Below are 17,258 nucleotides of genomic sequence, written 5' to 3'. Positions count from 1 at the left end.
GTTTCTTAAAAAACTAAAAATAGAATTACCATATGACCCAGCAATCCCACTACTGGGCATATACCCAGAGAAAACCGTAATTCAAAAAGACACATGCACCCGAATGTTCATTGCAGCACTATTTACAATAGCCAGGTCATGGAAGCAACCTAAATGCCCATCAACAGACGAATGGATAAAGAAGATGTGGTACATATATACAATGGAATATTACTCAGCCATAAAAAGGAACGAAATTGAGTCATTTGTTGAGAAGTGGATGGATCTAGAGACTGTCATACAGAGTGAAGTAAGTCAGAAAGAGAAAAACAAATATCGTATATTAATGCATGTATGTGGAACCTAGAAAAATGGTACAGATGAGCCAGTTTGCAGGGCAGAAGTTGAGACACAGATGTAGAGAACGGACATATGGACACCAAGGGGGGAAAACTGCGGTGGGGTGGGGATGGTGGTGTGCTGAATTGGGCGATTGGGATTGACATGTATACACTGATGTGTATAAAATTGATGCCTAATAAGAACCTGCAGTATAAAACAACAAACAAACAAAACAACTAATACTAAACTTTCATTGGGTTATTTGTATGGAAATATGTTAATATAAATGTTTCAGACATTACATGAAATTTCTAAAAATCTTATATTTGTATTTGTATGGAAATATGTTAATATAAAAGTTTCAGACATTATATGAAATTTCTAAAAATCTTATATTTGTATTTGTATGGAAATATGTATGGAAATATGTTAATATAAATGTTTCAGACATTACATGAAATTTCTAAAAATCTTATATGTTCTGGTATAATGTTATAAGTCATAATCCTAGTTATTACTTTAAAATGTATATCTCAGAAATAACTAATTTTCTTGTCAACTGCATTATTATGAACTTTCATCAAATCTTTAACTGTGGTCATTTTTAAGTCTTTTGTCATTTACAGACAGTTCTGGGTGTACTCTGATGCTTTTGCAAATATGTTCCTATAAAAGGCTTTCATCTTCAAGAAATTCATGGAAAAGACTCTGACAAGTACAGGTTTCTGGTAACTGACTGTACTGCTGAACTGAATGAATAAGCATTTTCAGAACTCTAATGAAAAACTGATGAACTCATAAAAGTGCTAACAAAAAGATCAAGATGAAAAAAAAAAAATTAATTACATGGGACTGAGTGAACTGATGAGGATGAGTATAATTTTTGTGACTTTCTGTCTGAATTAAAAAAAAAAAAAAAATCCCACAAGGACTCAGAGGCAAAGAATATAGAAATCAATTTTCACTGCAAAGTAAAGGAGCTGTTACAGTGGAGGATTACTGGACTGAATGTCAATATTATGACATAGTATGAGTGTGTTTCATGTTTGGTAATTGCAATCATTGTTGCTTTTGTTGTGGTCATCCATGTACAATGCTTGGTGTCAGTCTATTTATCTCTTGTAAAAATAAAATACAGTGTGTGTGTGTGTGTGAAAAAAAAAATCCCACAAGGACTCAGAGGCAAAGAATATACAAATCAATTTTCACTGCAAAGTAAAGGAGCTGTTACAGTGGAGGATTACTGGACTGAATGTCAATATTATGACATAGTATGAGTGTGTTTCATGTTTGGTAATTGCAATCATTGTTGCTTTTGTTGTGGTCATCCATGTACAAAAAAAAAAAAAAAAAGAGAAAAAGCAAATATCTAGTGAAAGATGGGTGATATTTCTCTGTTACAGTTAGGTCTTCCTGGAGCTTTCCTGATTCAGTTAAAATTTCTGATCTTCTAATGTTTTCATCCTCAATTGTTTCCTAAATGAATGCCATTGAATTATTTCAGAATAAGACTGCAATGGCTTTATCCCAACCAATAAAGACGTTAAAACATGAAAAAAAAAAAAAAGTTTCCATTTCTTGAAACTGAGTCAATTGCATTTTTCACTTCTGAAGCATGGATGGAGATGATGATGGCAGCGCCACAGCAGAGGCTGCAGCAATGGTATTAATGGTGGTAGTAGGGCAGGGGTCGTGAGCATGTACTGATCTTGATACCATGGCAGGCACTGACAGGTATAGCCAAATTTAATCTACAGTATAAGTATTATTACCTTCTCTTTAAGATGAATAACCCTAAGGGTCTAGAGAGAGATTTTAGACACTTGCTCAAGGTCTTCCAGCTAATAAGTGGCAAAAGTGGGTTTCAAACCCATCTGTCTGTCTCCAGAGCCCCTTTTCTCAACTCTTTCTCAATCAATTATCTCCACTTGGAAGGTCTTCTCTAGGTATGTCTTTACCTGAGAAGCTGGCAGCCCAGGTGATGTTGAGGTTGAAGTTTTTGGAGGCATTGATGAACATGTCCAAATCCCTATTTTGCTGATGAGATGTACAAATAATTAGAAAATGAATTATTGTAACAGTTTCCTGATTTTAAAAGAAAGCAGTAGTTAAATTTTACTACTCTCAACTTTCTTAATTACAAAAAGATATTTTAATGTCTTAAGAGAAACTCATGCTTATAGAATAGTTAGCAAAATTTCTAACCTTAACATAAGCAATATATCCAAAACAAATTTCATTTCCCTCCCATAAAAGTATATGGGATTTAGGGACTTCCCTGGTGGCACAGTGGTTAAGACTTTGTGCTCCCAATGCAGGGGCCCCGTGTTCGATCCCTGGTCAGGGAACTAGATCCCACATGCATGCCGCAACTAAGAGTTCTCATGCCACAACTAAGGAGCCCGCCTGCTGCAACCAAGACCCAGTGCAACCAAATAAATAAATTAATTAGTTAAATTAAAAAAAAAGTATATGGGATTTAATGCTTTATCAAATGCCTAACTCCATGAAAAAGTATCTTTTAAAAAGACCCTCACCAGAGCACAGTGACTTACATCCTGTGACCTATGTTAGGGAATCAGCCTCTTAAGGATCCTCTGGGCAGCCCTTTCCAAATGTCTGAAGAGTAAAACACTTGGTCAAGTGTCTCAACTTATACTAACTTATAAATCAAACCTATGTACTTCTGAACCCATAGATTATATACACAGTGTAAAGTTCTCCAAAATGGAAGTGGTTTTTAAGGAATAGCACATAAAGCTGAAATAAACTAAATTTAAAAACTTTTAATTGTCTTCACCCATGATTAAGAACATTTTTCTCTTACTAAAAATATTATTTCAAGAGAAATATGACAGAATATGTTTTATTACCTTTGAAAACTTTGTATACCACTTAGAGATACAGCAGTTTGAAGAGCTAGTTTAATTTATTGTGACTCTTGGTTTTAATGACTGAAAAAGGTATCTCTGAGGAATGTGTTGGGCCAGCTGGAAGAAGAGCACTGTCAGTTGTGTTGGGTAAATCATGATACTAATTTTTAGTTTTCCCTGAAATTTGGCTAATAAATCTCTTTTCTTGGGGCCAAAAAATTGTTTTTCCAAATGAGTCAGATGTTGTGTTTTAAATTTTTGAATCCAATCCTGCTGAAATTCTTCACATTGAAAGATTTTTAAAACAGGTTAGAAAATTGAGATTTTAAAGAGCATTCTTTGATAGTTTTTACAGCACAAAAATTACAACAATGGAAGCATTTCCAAACAGCTATTTCCAAAACGTGATCTCCAAACCAGAAGTTTCTCTCATAAAGCAGTTACCTTCTTTCTCATTTATTGATAAGGCCTCACCATCCTCTTAAAGGGACAGCTCAAGTGTTTATTTACTTATTTATTTATTTAGAGGCGTCACGGCATGTGGGATCTTAGTTCCCTGACCAAGGATCGAACCCGTGCCCCCTGCAGTTGGAAGCATGGAGTCCTAAACACTGGACCGCCAGGGAATTCCCTATTTTTTAATATTTGCTGGTAGCACATTACTAGCGATCACTTCTTTCCCTGGAAAGGATTAATAACCTTGAAATCTTGGTGCTTTTGTAAAAGACAGGACACATACATTGTATAACTATTAAATATTCTGTCATAAGAGAAACAAGGCAGTAAATAAATTTCATGTGTGGTACTTTTGCTATAGCCTTATTCTAAAAAATTAAAAAAAAAATTCTGGTCAGTACAGCCACTGAAATGATATACCAACACAGTTTTTCCACAAAACATTTTCATTGAAAGTCATTTATTATTTTTACTTAAAAAGCTATTCACTCATGAGAATGTATCTTCTCTAGTACATCTCTTCTTAATTTTATCATTGAAGTGGAATACAAAAAACAAATCTTACTTTCATTTAATTGTAAACATCCCACACTGGACTTCATTTTACTACTGATTTATTTATTTCTTAAATTTAGCAGTGCTTGCCGATAACATCTGTTATCAAAGGAATACACTTTGGCTTATTATCATATTGTTTTCCATGTATTATTTGTTACATTTATTGTATTTTTGTAATGGTAAATGGCTTTGTGTATGTTGATGAAAAATAAGAAACCTCCAAGGAGGCTCCTAAATAATTTACCATCAGGTTTAGTAAAATTTCATTATGTACCAGAGGAGGTATTAAATGACTTTATATTTCACTGAAGAAATCATATAGGTGCATGTTCATACTCTAGATGCTTTACTTTTAAATGTCATGCTGTGTTGGCTCCCTTTTACCTCTAGGTAATACCTTATGGCAGGCTGGGGTTTACCATTAACAACAGTAGATATAAAAATACATTTCAAATAGTTACCTTAGTAATTTCAATTATTTCTGGCTGACTTCTTCACTGTTTTTACCTCTTAATGAGGATAAGAACTCATTCTAGGAGCATAAGTGTCACCTCTGCCTTGCATCACTGGTATTAATTTCCATTCTGAGAGAGTAAATCTGGGTTCTGACACTGCCCCCCTAACAGGGAAGTTCCCCTTGCAGTCTCCTCTCCTTTCCTGTATGGGGCTGTGATGGGCTGATGGGCAAACCAAGTATGTGTGGAGTCAATGTCACTCTGTATATCAGATCATGGTAAATCTTAACAACATGGTAAATCTCACCTTTTAAATAGAAAGGAGATAAATGTAGATTCTAACATTTCTTCCCTGTACCTCTAAACATCATCCTGTGGACTCCACTCTGGAGACCGCTGCTAAGGCACTGCTTCTATCCATAGTGACCAAGAAAAAGTTCCACACAAATTCAAAACAAAGTAAGAAGACTTTTAAATCTTACTTCATCAGGTGTAGCCACAAAATTGATGGCTGTGTAATAGCGGTCATCTTCCTGGGATAGGCTAAAGGTGAACTGATAGTCAATAAGAAGAGTATCTATGGAAAGAAAGAAATATGTATTTAAAAACTGAAACGAAACAAAACAGAATAGGTCTCTAGAGATACAGATTGATTTTCTCATAAATATTCAACAGCCAGGAAAGCACTTTTGGCAAAGTCTGTGGGCAATGTCATTTTGTTTGAGTTAACCCACCAAAACCTCCTTGTATCATGACCCTGGTTGAGATTTTAGGCTCCAAGCTAACTTACCTACAAATATTAACTGAGCATCTATTTATGCTTAAAGATACAAAGCTATAAATTAATGGTATAAAAGAAACCAAGACTCCAAGTAAAAATGGTTGATTCCAGGTTTGGGGCAAGGAATATGTGCCTCAGTTATCTTATTCTAGAAAGCAAGAAAGCATTCAAAGACTAATGTAATGTAGCAAAAGAACATAGCTTGAAAAAGAGCCTACTGGCTAAAGATAGTATAATTTAATTCTAAGAAGTAATGTACAATTCAACAACCCGATTTAAAAATGGGCAAAGACTTAATAGATATTTCTCCAAAGAAGATATACAAATGGCCAATAAGCACATGAAAAGGTGCTCAACATCAATGATCATTAGGGAAATACAAATCAAAACCACAATGAGATAACACATCACCTGTAGTAGGATTGCTACCACCAAAAAAAGTGTTGGTGAGGATGTGGAGAAATTGGAATCCTTGTGCACTGCTGGTGGGAATGGTGCAGCTGCTGTGAAAAACAGTATGGCAGTTTCTCAAAAAATTAAAACAGAATTACCAAATGATCCAGCAATTCCACTTCTGAGTATATACCAAAAGAACTGGAAGTAGGATCCTGAAGGGCTATTTGTACAACCATGTTCATAGCAGCCAAAGAGATCATAGCCCAATGGTGGAAGCAAACCAAGTGTCCATCAACAGATGAATGGATAAACAAAATGTGGTATATACATTCAATGGAATATCACTCAGTCTTAATGAGAAAGGAAATTCTGACACATGCTACAACATGAATGAACCTTGAGGACATTATGCTAAACGAAATAAATGTATCACAAAAAGACAAATACTGTATATTTCCACTTATATGAGGTACCTAGAATAGTCAAATTCATATAGACAAAGTAGAATGGTGGTTGTTAGAGGGTAGGGGAAGAGGGAAATGGGGAGTTGTTGGTAAGTTTATTTTTAACTGTTCAAAAAACTGCCAAATGATTTTCCAAAGTGGAAAACCATTTTATATTCCCACAAAAAATTTATAAGGGTTTCACTTTCTCCACATCATTGCTAAAACTTGGTATTGGCTTTTATTTTTCAAGACAGAGAAATATAAGGTACCAGATTACAAAAAATTAATTGATATGGTTTCAGGTTTCACTTTATAAACTAACCTTTAAGAAATGACCAGTTGCCTGGTTTTGATATGGTATCAAAGGATAATACCCAGTTACCTGAAAAGGTTATTAAAACACTCCATCCTTTTCTAACTATATGTCTGGTGGGGCCAGGTTTTTTTTGTGTGTACTTTAACCAAAGAGACATAGTGCAACAGATTGAATGCAGAAGCATATATGAGAATCCAGTTGTCTTCTATTAAGCCACTGTATTGGCTTTTGATTCTAGTCATTCTAGGGGTGTATCTCACTGTGTTTTTTTCGGCTCCATTGGGTCTTTGTTGCCGCGTGCGGGCTTTCTCTAGTTGTGGCTAGTGGGGGCTACTCTTCATTGCGGTGCATGGGCTTCTCATTGCGGTGGCTTCTTTTGTTGCAGAGCACGGGCTCTAGGCAGGCGGGCTTCAGTAGCTGTGGTGCGTGAGCTCAGTAGTTGTGGCTCACGGGCTCTAGAGCACAGGCTCAGTAGTTCTGGCACATGGGCTTAGCTGCTCTGCGGCATGTAGGATCTTCCCGGACCAGGGCTCGAACCCGTGTCCCCTGCATTGGCAGGTGGATTCTTAACCGCTGCACCACCAGGAAAGCCCCCTCATTGTGGTTTTTTTTTTTTTAAACATCTTTATTGAAGTATAATTGCCTTACAATGGTGTGTTAGCTTCTGCTTTATAACAAAGTGAATCAGTTATACACATACAATATGTTCCCATATCTCTTCCCTCTTGCATCTCCCTCCCTCCCACCCTCCCCATCCCACCCGTCTAGGTGGTCACAAAGCACCGAGCTGATCTCCCTGTGCTATGTGGCTGCTTCCCACTAGCTATCTATTTTACATTTGGTAGTGTATATATGTCCATGACACTCTCTTACCCTGTCACATCTCACCCCACCCCCTCCCCATATCCTCAAGTCCATTCTCTAGTAGGTCTGTGTCTTTATTCCCGTCTTGCCACTAGGTTCTTCATGGCTTTTTTCTTTTTTTCCTTAGATTCCGTATATAGGTGTTAGCATACTGTATTTGTTTTTCTCTTTCTGACTTACTTCACTCTGTATGACAGACTCTAACTCCATCCACCTCATTACAAATACCTCCATTTCATTTCTTTTTATGGCTGAGTAATATTCCATTGTATATATGTGCCACATCTTCTTTATCCATTCATCTGTCGATGGACATTTAGGTTGCTTCCATGTCCTGGCTATTGTAAATAGAGCTGCAATGAACATTTTGGTACATGACTCTTTTTGAACTATGGTTTTCTCAGGGTATATGCCCAGTAGTGAGATTGCTGGGTCGTATGGTAGTTCTATTTGTAGTTTTTTAAGGAACCTCCATACTGTTCTCCATAGTGGCTGTATCAATTTACATTCCCACCAACAGTGCAAGAGTGTTCCCTTTCCTCCACACCCTCTCCAGCATTTATTGTTTCTAGATTTTTTGATGATGGCCATTCTGATCGGTGTGAGATGATATCTCATTGTAGTTTTGATTTGCATTTCTCTAATGATTAATGATGTTAAGCATTCTTTCATGTGTCTGTTGGCAATCTGTATATCTTCTTTGGAGAAATGTCTATTTAGGTCTTCTGCCCATTTTTGGATTGGGTTGTTCGTTTTTTTGTTATTGAGCTGCATGTGCTGCTTGTAAATCTTGGAGATTAATCCTTTGTCAGTTGCTTCATTTGCAAATATTTTCTCCCATTCTGAGGGTTGTCTTTTGGTCTTGTTTATGGTTTCCTTTGCTGTGCAAAAGCTTTTAAGTTTCATTAGGTCCCATTTGTTTATTTGTGTTCTTATTTCCATTTCTCTGGGAGCTGGGTCAAAAAGAATCTTGCTGTGATGTATGTCATAGAGTGTTCTGCCTATGTTTTCCTCTAAGAGTTTGATAGTGTCTGGCCTTACACTTAGGTCTTTAATCCATTTTGAGTTTATTTTTGTGCATGGTGTCAGGGAGTGTTCTAATTTCATACTTTTACATGTATCTGTCCAATTTTCCCAGCACCACTTATTGAAGAGGCTGTCTTTTCTCCACTGTATATGCTTGCCTCCTTTATCAAAGATAAGGTGACCATATGTGTGTGGGTTTATCTCTGGGCTTTCTATCCTGTTCCATTGATCTATATTTCTGTTTTTGTGCCAGTACCAAACTGTCTTGATTACTGTAGCTTTGTAATATAGTCTGAAGTCAGGGAGCCTGATTCCCCCAGCTCCATTTTTCGTTCTCAAGATTGCTTTGGCTATTTGGGGTCTTTTGTGTTTCCATACAAATTGTGAAATTTTTTGTTCTAGTTCTGTGAAAAATGCCTGTGGTAGTTTGATAGGGATTGCATTGAATCTGTAGATTGCTTTGGGTAGTAGAGTCATTTTCACAATATTGATTCTTCCAATCCAGGAACATGGTATATCTCTCCATCTATTTATATCATCTTTAATTTCTTTCATCAGTGTCTTATAATTTTCTGAATACAGGTCTTTTGTCTCCTTAGGTAGGTTTATTCCTAGATATTTTATTCTTTTTGTTGCAATGGTAAACGGGAGTGATTTCTTAATTTCACTTTCAGATTTTTCATCATTAGTGTATAGGAATGCAAGAGATTTCTGTGCACTAATTTTGTATCCTGCTACTTTACCAAATTCATTGATTAGCTCTAGTAGTTTTCTGGTGGCATCTTTAGGATTCTCCATGTATAGTATCATGTCATCTGCAAACAGTGACAGCTTTACTTCTTCTTTTCCGATTTGGAGTCCTTTTATTTCTTTGTCTTCTCTGATTGCTGTGGCTAACACTTCCAAAACTATGTTGAATAATAGTGGTGAGAGTGGGCAACCTTGTCTTGTTCCTGATCTTAGTGGAAATGGTTTCAGTTTTTCACCATTGAGGACAATGTTGGCTGTGGGTTTGTCATATATGGCCTTTATTATGTTGAGGAAAGTTCCCTCTATGCCTACTTTCTGCAGGGCTTTTATCATAAATGGGTGTTGAATTTTGTCGAAAGCTTTCTCTGCATCTATTGAGATGATCATATGGTTTTTCTCCTTCAATTTGTTAATATGGTGTATCACGTTGATTGATTTGCGTATATTGAAGAATCCTTGCATTCCTGGGATAAACCCCACTTGATCATGGTGTATGATCCTTTTAATGTGCTGTTGGATTCTGTTTGCTAGTATTTTGTTGAGGATTTTTGCATCTATGTTCATCAGTGATATTGGCCTGTAGTTATCTTTGTGACATCTTTGTCTGGTTTTGGTATCAGGGTGATGGTGGCCTCGTAGAATGAGTTTGGGAGTGTTCCTCCCTCTGCAATATTTTGGAAGAGTTTGAGAAGGATAGGTGTTAGCTCTTCTCTAAATGTTTGATAGAATTCACCTGTGAAGCCATCTGGTCCTGGGCTTTTGTTTGTTGGAAGGTTTTTAATCACAGTTTCAATTTCAGTGCTTGTGATTGGTCTGTTCATATTTTCTATTTCTTCCTGGTTCAGTCTCGGCAGGTTGTGCATTTCTAAGAATCTGTCCATTTCTTCCAGGTTGTCCATTTTATTGGCATAGAGTTGCTTGTAGTAATCTCTCATGATCTTTTGTATTTCTGCAGTGTCAGTGGTTACTTCTCCTTTTTCATTTCTAATTCTATTGATTTGAGTCTTCTCCCTTTTTCTCTTGATGAGTCTGGCTAATGGTTTATCAATTTTGTTTATCTTCTCAAAGAACCAGCTTTTAGTTTCATTGATTTTTGCTATTGTTTCCTTCATTTCTTTTTCATTTATTTCTGACCTGATCTTTATAATTTCTTTCCTTCTGCTGGCTTTGGGGTTTTTTTGTTCTTCTTTCTCTAATTGCTTTAGGTGCAAGGTTAGGTTGTTTATTCGAGATGTTTCCTGTTTCTTGAGGTAGGCTTGTATTGCTATAAACTTCCCTCTTAGCACTGCTTTTGCTGCGTCCCATAGGTTTTGGGTCGTTGTATCTCCATTGTCATTTGTTTCTAGGTATTTTTTGATTTCCCCTTTGATTTCTTCAGTGATCACTTCGTTATTAAGTAGTGTATTGTGTAGCCTCCATGTGTTTGTATTTTTTACAGATCTTTTCCTGTAATTGATATCTAGTCTCATAGCGTTGTGGTCGGAAAAGATACTTGATACGATTTCAGTTTTCTTAAATTTACCAAGGCTTGATTTGTGACCCAAGATATGATCTATACTGGAGAATATTCCATGAGCACTTGAGAAAAATGTGTATTCTGTTGTTTTTGGGTGGAATGTCCTATAAATATCAATTAAGTCCATCTTGTTTAATGTATCATTTAAAGCTTGTGTTTCCTTATTTATTTTCATTTTGGATGATCTGTCCATTGGTGAATGTGGGGTGTTAAAGTCCCCTACTATGATTGTGTTGCTGTCGATTTCCCCTTTTACGGCTGTTAGTATTTGCCTTATGTATTGAGGTGCTCCTATGTTAGGTGCATAAATATTTACAATTGTTATACCTTCCTCTTGGATCGATCCCTTGATCGTTATATAGTGTCCTTCTCTGTCTCTTGTAATAGTCTTTATTTTAAAGTCTATTTTGTCTGATACGAGAATTGCTACTCCAGCTTTCTTTTGATTTCCATTTGCATGGAATATCTTTTTCCATCCCCTCACTTTCAGTCTGTATGTGTCTCTAGGTCTGAAGTGGGTCTCTTGTAGACAGCATATATATGGGTCTTGTTTTTGTATCCATTCAGCCAGCCTGTGTCTTTTGGTGGGAGCATTTAGTCCATTTACATTCAAGGTAATTATCGATATGTATGTTCCTATTCCCATTTTCTTAAATGTTTTGGGTTTGTTATTGTAGGTGTTTTCCTTCTCTTGTGTTTCTTGCCTAGAGAAGTTCCTGTAGCATTTGTTGTAAAGCTGGTTTGGTGGTGCTGAACTCTCTCAGCTTTTGCTTGTCTGTAAAGGTTTTAATTTCTCCATCACATCTGAATGAGATCCTTGCTGGGTAGAGTAATCTTGGTTGTAGGTTTTTCTCCTTCATCACTTTAAGTATATCCTGCCACTCCCTTCTGGCTTGCAGAGTTTCTGCTGAAAGATCAGATGTTAACCTTATGGGGATTCCCTTGTGTGTTATTTGTTGTTTTTCCCTTGCTGCTTTTAATATGTTTTCCTTATATTTAATTTTTGACAGTTTGTTTAATATGTGTCTTGGCGTGTTTCTCCTTGGATTTATCCTGTATGGGACTCTCTGTGCTTCCAGGACTTGATTAACGATTTCCTTTCCCATATTAGGGAAGTTTTCAACTATAATCTCTTCAAATATTTTCTCAGTCCCTTTCTTTTTCTCTTCTTCTTCTGGGACCCCTATAATTCGAATGTTGGTGCGTTTAATGTTGTCCCAGAGGTCTCTGAGACTGTCCTCAGTTCTTTTCATTCTTTTTTCTTTATCCTGCTCTGCAGTAGTTATTTCCACCATTTTATCTTCCAGGTCACTTATCCTTTCTTCTGCCTCAGTTATTCTGCTATTGATCCCATCTAGAGTATTTTTAATTTCATTTATTGTGTTTTTCATCGTTGCTTGGTTCCTCTTTAGTTCTTCTACGTCCTTGTTAAATGTTTCTTGCATTTTGTCTATTCTATTTCCAAGATTTTGGATCATCCTTACTATCATTATTCTGAATTCTTTTTCAGGTAGACTACCTATTTCCTCTTCATTTGTTAAGTCTGGTGTGTTTTGACCCTGCTCCTTCATCTGCTGTGTGTTTTTCTGTCGTCTCATTTTGCTTATCTTACTGTGTTTGGGGTCTCCTTTTCACGGGCTGCAGGTTCGTAGTTCCCGTTGTTTTTGGTATCTGTCCCCAGTGGCTAAGGTTGGTTCAGTGGGTTGCGTAGGCTTCCTGGTGGAGGGAACTAGTGCCTGAGTTCTGGTGGATGAGGCTGGATCTTGTCTTTCTGGTGGGCACGTCCACGTCTGGTGGTGTATTTTGGGGTGTCTGTGGCCTTATTATGATTTTAGGCAGCCTCTCTGCTAATGGATGGGGCTGTGTTCCTGTCTTGCTAGTTGTTTGGCATAGGGTGTCCAGCACTGTAGCTTGCTGGTCATTGAGTGAAGCTGGGTCTTGATGTTGAGATGGAGATCTCTGAGAGATTTTCGCCGTTTGGTATTACGTGGAGCTGGGAGGTCTCTTGTGGACCAGTGTCCTGAAGTTGGCTCTCCCACCTCAGAGGCACGGCCCTGATGCCTGGCTGGAGCACCAAGAGCCTTTCGTCCACACAGCTCAGAGTAAAAGGGAGAAAAAATAGAAAGAAAGAAAGAAAGAGGCTATAATATAGTGAAGTAAAATAAAGCTATTATAAAGCAGAGCTATACAGACAAAATCTCACCCAGAAGCATATACATATACACTCACAAAAAAAGGAAAAGGGGAAAAATTAATATATCCTGCTCCGAAAGTCCACCTCCTGAATTTGGGATGATTCGTTGTCTATTCAGGTATTCAACAGATGCAGGCACATCAAGTTGTTTGTGGAGTTTTAATCCGCTGCTTCTGAGGCTGCTGGGAGAGATTTCCCCTTCTCTTCTCTGTTCGCACAGCTCCCGGGGTTCAGCTTTGGATTTGGACCCGCCTCTGCATGTAGGTCGCCTGAGGGCGTCTATTCCCCGCCCAGACAGGATGGGGTTAAAGGAGCAGCTGCTTCGGGGGCTCTGGCTCACTCAGGCCGCGAGGAGGGAGGGGTACAGAGGAGGCGGGGCGAGCCTGCGGCGGCAGAGGCCGGCGTGACGTTGCACCAGCCTGAGGCGCGCAGTTCGTTCTCCCGGGGAAGTTGTCCCCGGATCACGGGACCCTGGCAGTGGCGGGCTGCACAGGCTCCCGGGAGGGGCGGTGTGGAGAGTGACCTGTGCTCACACACAGGCTTTTTGGAGGCGGCAGCAGCAGCCCCAGCGTCTCACGCCCGTCTCTGGGGTCCGCGCTGATCGCCGCGGCTCGCGCCCGTCTCTGGAGTTCATTTAGGCGGCGCTCTGAATCCCCTCTCCTTGCGCGCCGTGAAACAAAGAGGCAAGAAAAAGTCTCTTGCCTCTTCGGCAGCTGCAGACTTTTTCCCGGACTCCCTCCTGACTAGCTGTGGTGCACTAACCCCTTCAGGCTGTGTTTACGCCGACAACCCCAGTCCTCTCCCTGCGATCCCACCGAAGCCCGAGCCTCAGCTCCCAGCCCCGCCCGCCCCGGCGGGGGAGCAGACAAGCCTCTCTGGGGCTGGTGAGTGCTGCTCGGCGCCGAGCCTCTGTGCAGGAATCTCTCTGCTTTGCCCTCCGCACCCCTGTGGCTGCGCTCTCCTCCGTGGCTCCGAAGCTTCCCCCCTCTGCCACCCGCAGTCTCTGCCCGCGAAGGGGCTTCCTAGTGCGTGGAAATCTTTCCTCCTTCACAGCTCCCTCCCACTGGTGCAGGTGCCGTCCCTATTCTTTTGTCTCTGTTATTTCTTTTTTCTTTTGCCCTACCCAAGTACGGGGGGAGTTTCTTGCCTTTTTGGAGGTCGGACGTTTGCTGCCAGCGTTCAGTGGGTGTTCTGTAGGAGCAGTTCCACGTGTACATGTATTTCTACTGTATCTGTGGGAAGGAAGGTGATCTCCGCGTCTTACTCTTCTGCCATCTCTCTCTTCTCCCCCCTCATTGTGGTTTTAATACACATATCCCAAATGTCTAACAATGTTACACATTTCTTCATGTGCTTATTGGCAATTCGTCTATCTTCTTTGGTGAAATGTCTATTCAAATCTTTGTTTTTAACTGAAATTGTCCCCTTATCCAGTTGTAAGAGTTCTTTATATATTCTGAATATAAACTCTTAATCAAAGATACGCTTTGTAAACATTTTCCTTAGTCTGTAGCTTGCTTTTTACTTTTTTAAAAATTAATTAATTTATTTATTTTTGGCTGCGTTGGGTCTTCATTGCTGCGCGTGAGCTTTCTCTAGTTGTGGTGAGTGGGGCCTCCTCTTCATTGCAGTGTGTGGGCTTCTCATTGTGGTGGCTTCTCTTGTTGTGGAGCATGGGCTCTAGGCGCATGTGCTTCAGTAGTCGTGGCATGCAGGCTCAGCAGTTGTGGCTCGCGGGGTCTAGAGCACAGGCCCAGTAGTTGTGGCGCACGGGCTTAGTTGCTCTGTGGCATGTGGGATCTTCCTGGACCAGGGATTGAACCCGTGTCCCATGAATTGACAGGCGGATTCTTAACCACTGCGCCACCAGGGAAGTCCCTTTTTACTTTTTAAACAGTATTTTTTAAAAACACAAGTTTTAAATTTTGATAAGTCCTAATAAACGAGTTTTTCTTTTATGAATTGTGCTTTTCGAATCACATCTAAGGACCTTTTCCCATATACAAGGTCATGAAGTTTTTCTCTTGTTTTTTTCTAGAAAAACACATTTATAGGTTCTAGCTGGACATGAATTTTGAGGGGACATTATTTAACCCAGAAAAGCCAGTATATAATTATAGCAGAATGTGAAAACATTAGCTCATTTTCCTCTGGTTCCATAATCTGACCTAGTATGTGGATTCTCCTACAAGAAGAAAATGCATTTACCCATAAGGACCTGGTCACCTTGCCAGATTTACCATTCACTAGATATTTTATTTTACATATTAGTTCCTAGAGAGGTGGTTAACACAAATCAGTTTCAGAGAGGATAACTTCAACTATATTTTAAGAATTCTGTTTTTGATCGATCCTAAAATATGACCTACAATGACCCCAACCAGATAATGGCAAATGAAATAAGGTTTCAAGAGAACGTAAATCAGGAAAGCCAGAGACGTGTATCTCTGTACTCTTCCCTGATATTTGCTATGGACATACTGATATAAACCACAACCAGAATTAAAGCAGCTTAAAATAGTATTTACATATGTATTAAATTTAATAGAATGTAACACATCAAATTAGGCGACACTTCTATGGGTGGTTACTATATTCCTATAGCACTTATCATTCTCAAACCATGTTAAAGAAAATAATGTTTTACTGAACTACTTTGCTTCTAGACAAATGAGAACTGCAAAAACACTTACAATAACATGTTCCTTTGAGAGGGTTTCCTTGGTATCGATTTTCTACTTCACATCTGGGGGAAAAAAATGAAAAAAATGAAGATTATTTTCTGTTGTTACTTAGAATCTACATTCACTTTAAAATCAAGTAGATCTTTTTATATAAACTACCAGTTTTTTTTGTTTTTAAAATTTATTTATTTATTTATTTATTTTTGGCTGTGTTGGGTCTTCGTTTCTGTGCGAAGGCTTTCTCTAGTTGCAGCGAGCAGGGGCCACTCTTCATCGCGGTGCGCGGGCCTCTCACTATCGCGGCCTCTCTTGTTGCGGAGCATAGGCTCCAGACGCGCAGGCTCAGTAGTTGTGGTTCACGGGCCCAGTTACTCCGTGGCATGTGGGATCTTCCCAGACCAGGGCTCGAACCCGTGTCCCCTGCATTGGCAGGCAGATTCTCAACCACTGCACCACCAGGGAAGCCCAAACTACCAGTTTTTGAGTCAGTATAATTACATTCTTCACTGTTACTCAAATCAGATGGACTATCAAGACTTTGCATTCATTTTCAATGCTGACTGCCCAGCAGTTCACACCACCACCAACTGATAAACACTTGCCAAAGCACATGAGATAAATTCAAATAAAATAAAATTTAGATCCTATTTATTATCATGAAAAACACATGTTCACTTTTGTATGGACTAAATAGTCTTCTAAAAGTGCAGTTAAAACAGTTTTCAAATGGATTTACCTGTGGTTAGTTGCTAATAAAGTAGTAAGTTTTTATCCATTTTGGAATGTGTGGGTGTAGATGAGACTGTGGCAAAGGCAAACTGTTTAGATAAGATTATACCACAAGATGTAAATGGTGGCTAAGTGGAAGAACGGCTATCTTACATGTGTTTTTCTCCTAGGGCCATCTAGCTGTCTGTTTTTATTACTGCAATAAAATCAGAGCTGTTATTGAAAAAAAATAAAAACATTTTTCATATATTCATTTTTCACTTTTCCTGGATAAATTGAACCTGTTCTTTAAATACAAGTGAGAGAAGGCTAAAAACCAAGAATCACTTAAAAAACAAAACACAAAAAACAACCCTTGGACATGGTTCATCAGTCTGGAGAAAAAAATAAGTTCTAGTAAAAAAGAATTATTAATTTCCTCATAAATATCATCTATGAACATCAGTAAAACCCAGGCTCCCACTTTACAAAGTGATTCAGGCAGGCACAATAGCTATGAACTGTGAGGAAAGGAGGGGAAAGCTTGGGTGAAGCACTTTTGCCAGATAAATAATACAAGGATGTTGTGTCTTTTTATGTAGAGTGATTATCAGCACTTGTTTATATTTAAAATTTCCTAAAGAGAAAGTCTTTCACTAGATCTACACTTCATTTCTTTGTTGTATACCATTAACTGAAGGCAGGGGTTATTAATTTTGCTCTATTACATTTTTCTATTTACAGGAGCCTAGATTTAAAAATTAAATTGAGAGCTTATTTTATGAGGTTTTCTGGTGAGGCAGAGAGACCCTGGGGAACAATCTCTCTTGTTTCAACTCACCAGGACACTAAAAACAATTACCACTAGCCTCACTATTGATAGATGGGGAAAATGAGGCTTAACACAGTTAAGT

General features: G+C 38.6%; 1 protein-coding gene across 3 annotated transcripts in view; it reads right to left on the bottom strand.

The window, feature by feature from the left end:
- ATRN (attractin) overlaps positions 1-17,258 on the bottom strand; it is a 170,167-nt gene that overhangs the window by 56,596 nt on the left and 96,313 nt on the right. For all 3 annotated transcript variants that reach the window (XM_068524863.1, XM_068524861.1, XM_068524862.1), the window contains exons 21-23: positions 15,646-15,698; positions 5,146-5,240; positions 2,280-2,358 (exon numbers count right to left, since the gene is read on the bottom strand). In XM_068524863.1, the coding sequence (XP_068380964.1) occupies positions 2,280-2,358; positions 5,146-5,240; positions 15,646-15,698 (227 nt within the window). The remainder of the gene's footprint in view (positions 1-2,279; positions 2,359-5,145; positions 5,241-15,645; positions 15,699-17,258) is intronic.

Source organism: Eschrichtius robustus, chromosome 16, assembly GCF_028021215.1.
Source record: "Eschrichtius robustus isolate mEscRob2 chromosome 16, mEscRob2.pri, whole genome shotgun sequence".
Classification (NCBI taxonomy): Eukaryota; Metazoa; Chordata; class Mammalia; order Artiodactyla; family Eschrichtiidae; genus Eschrichtius; species Eschrichtius robustus.
The sequence above is the reverse complement of the archived record's forward strand: the minus strand, read 5'-3'. Positions and strand labels throughout refer to the sequence as shown.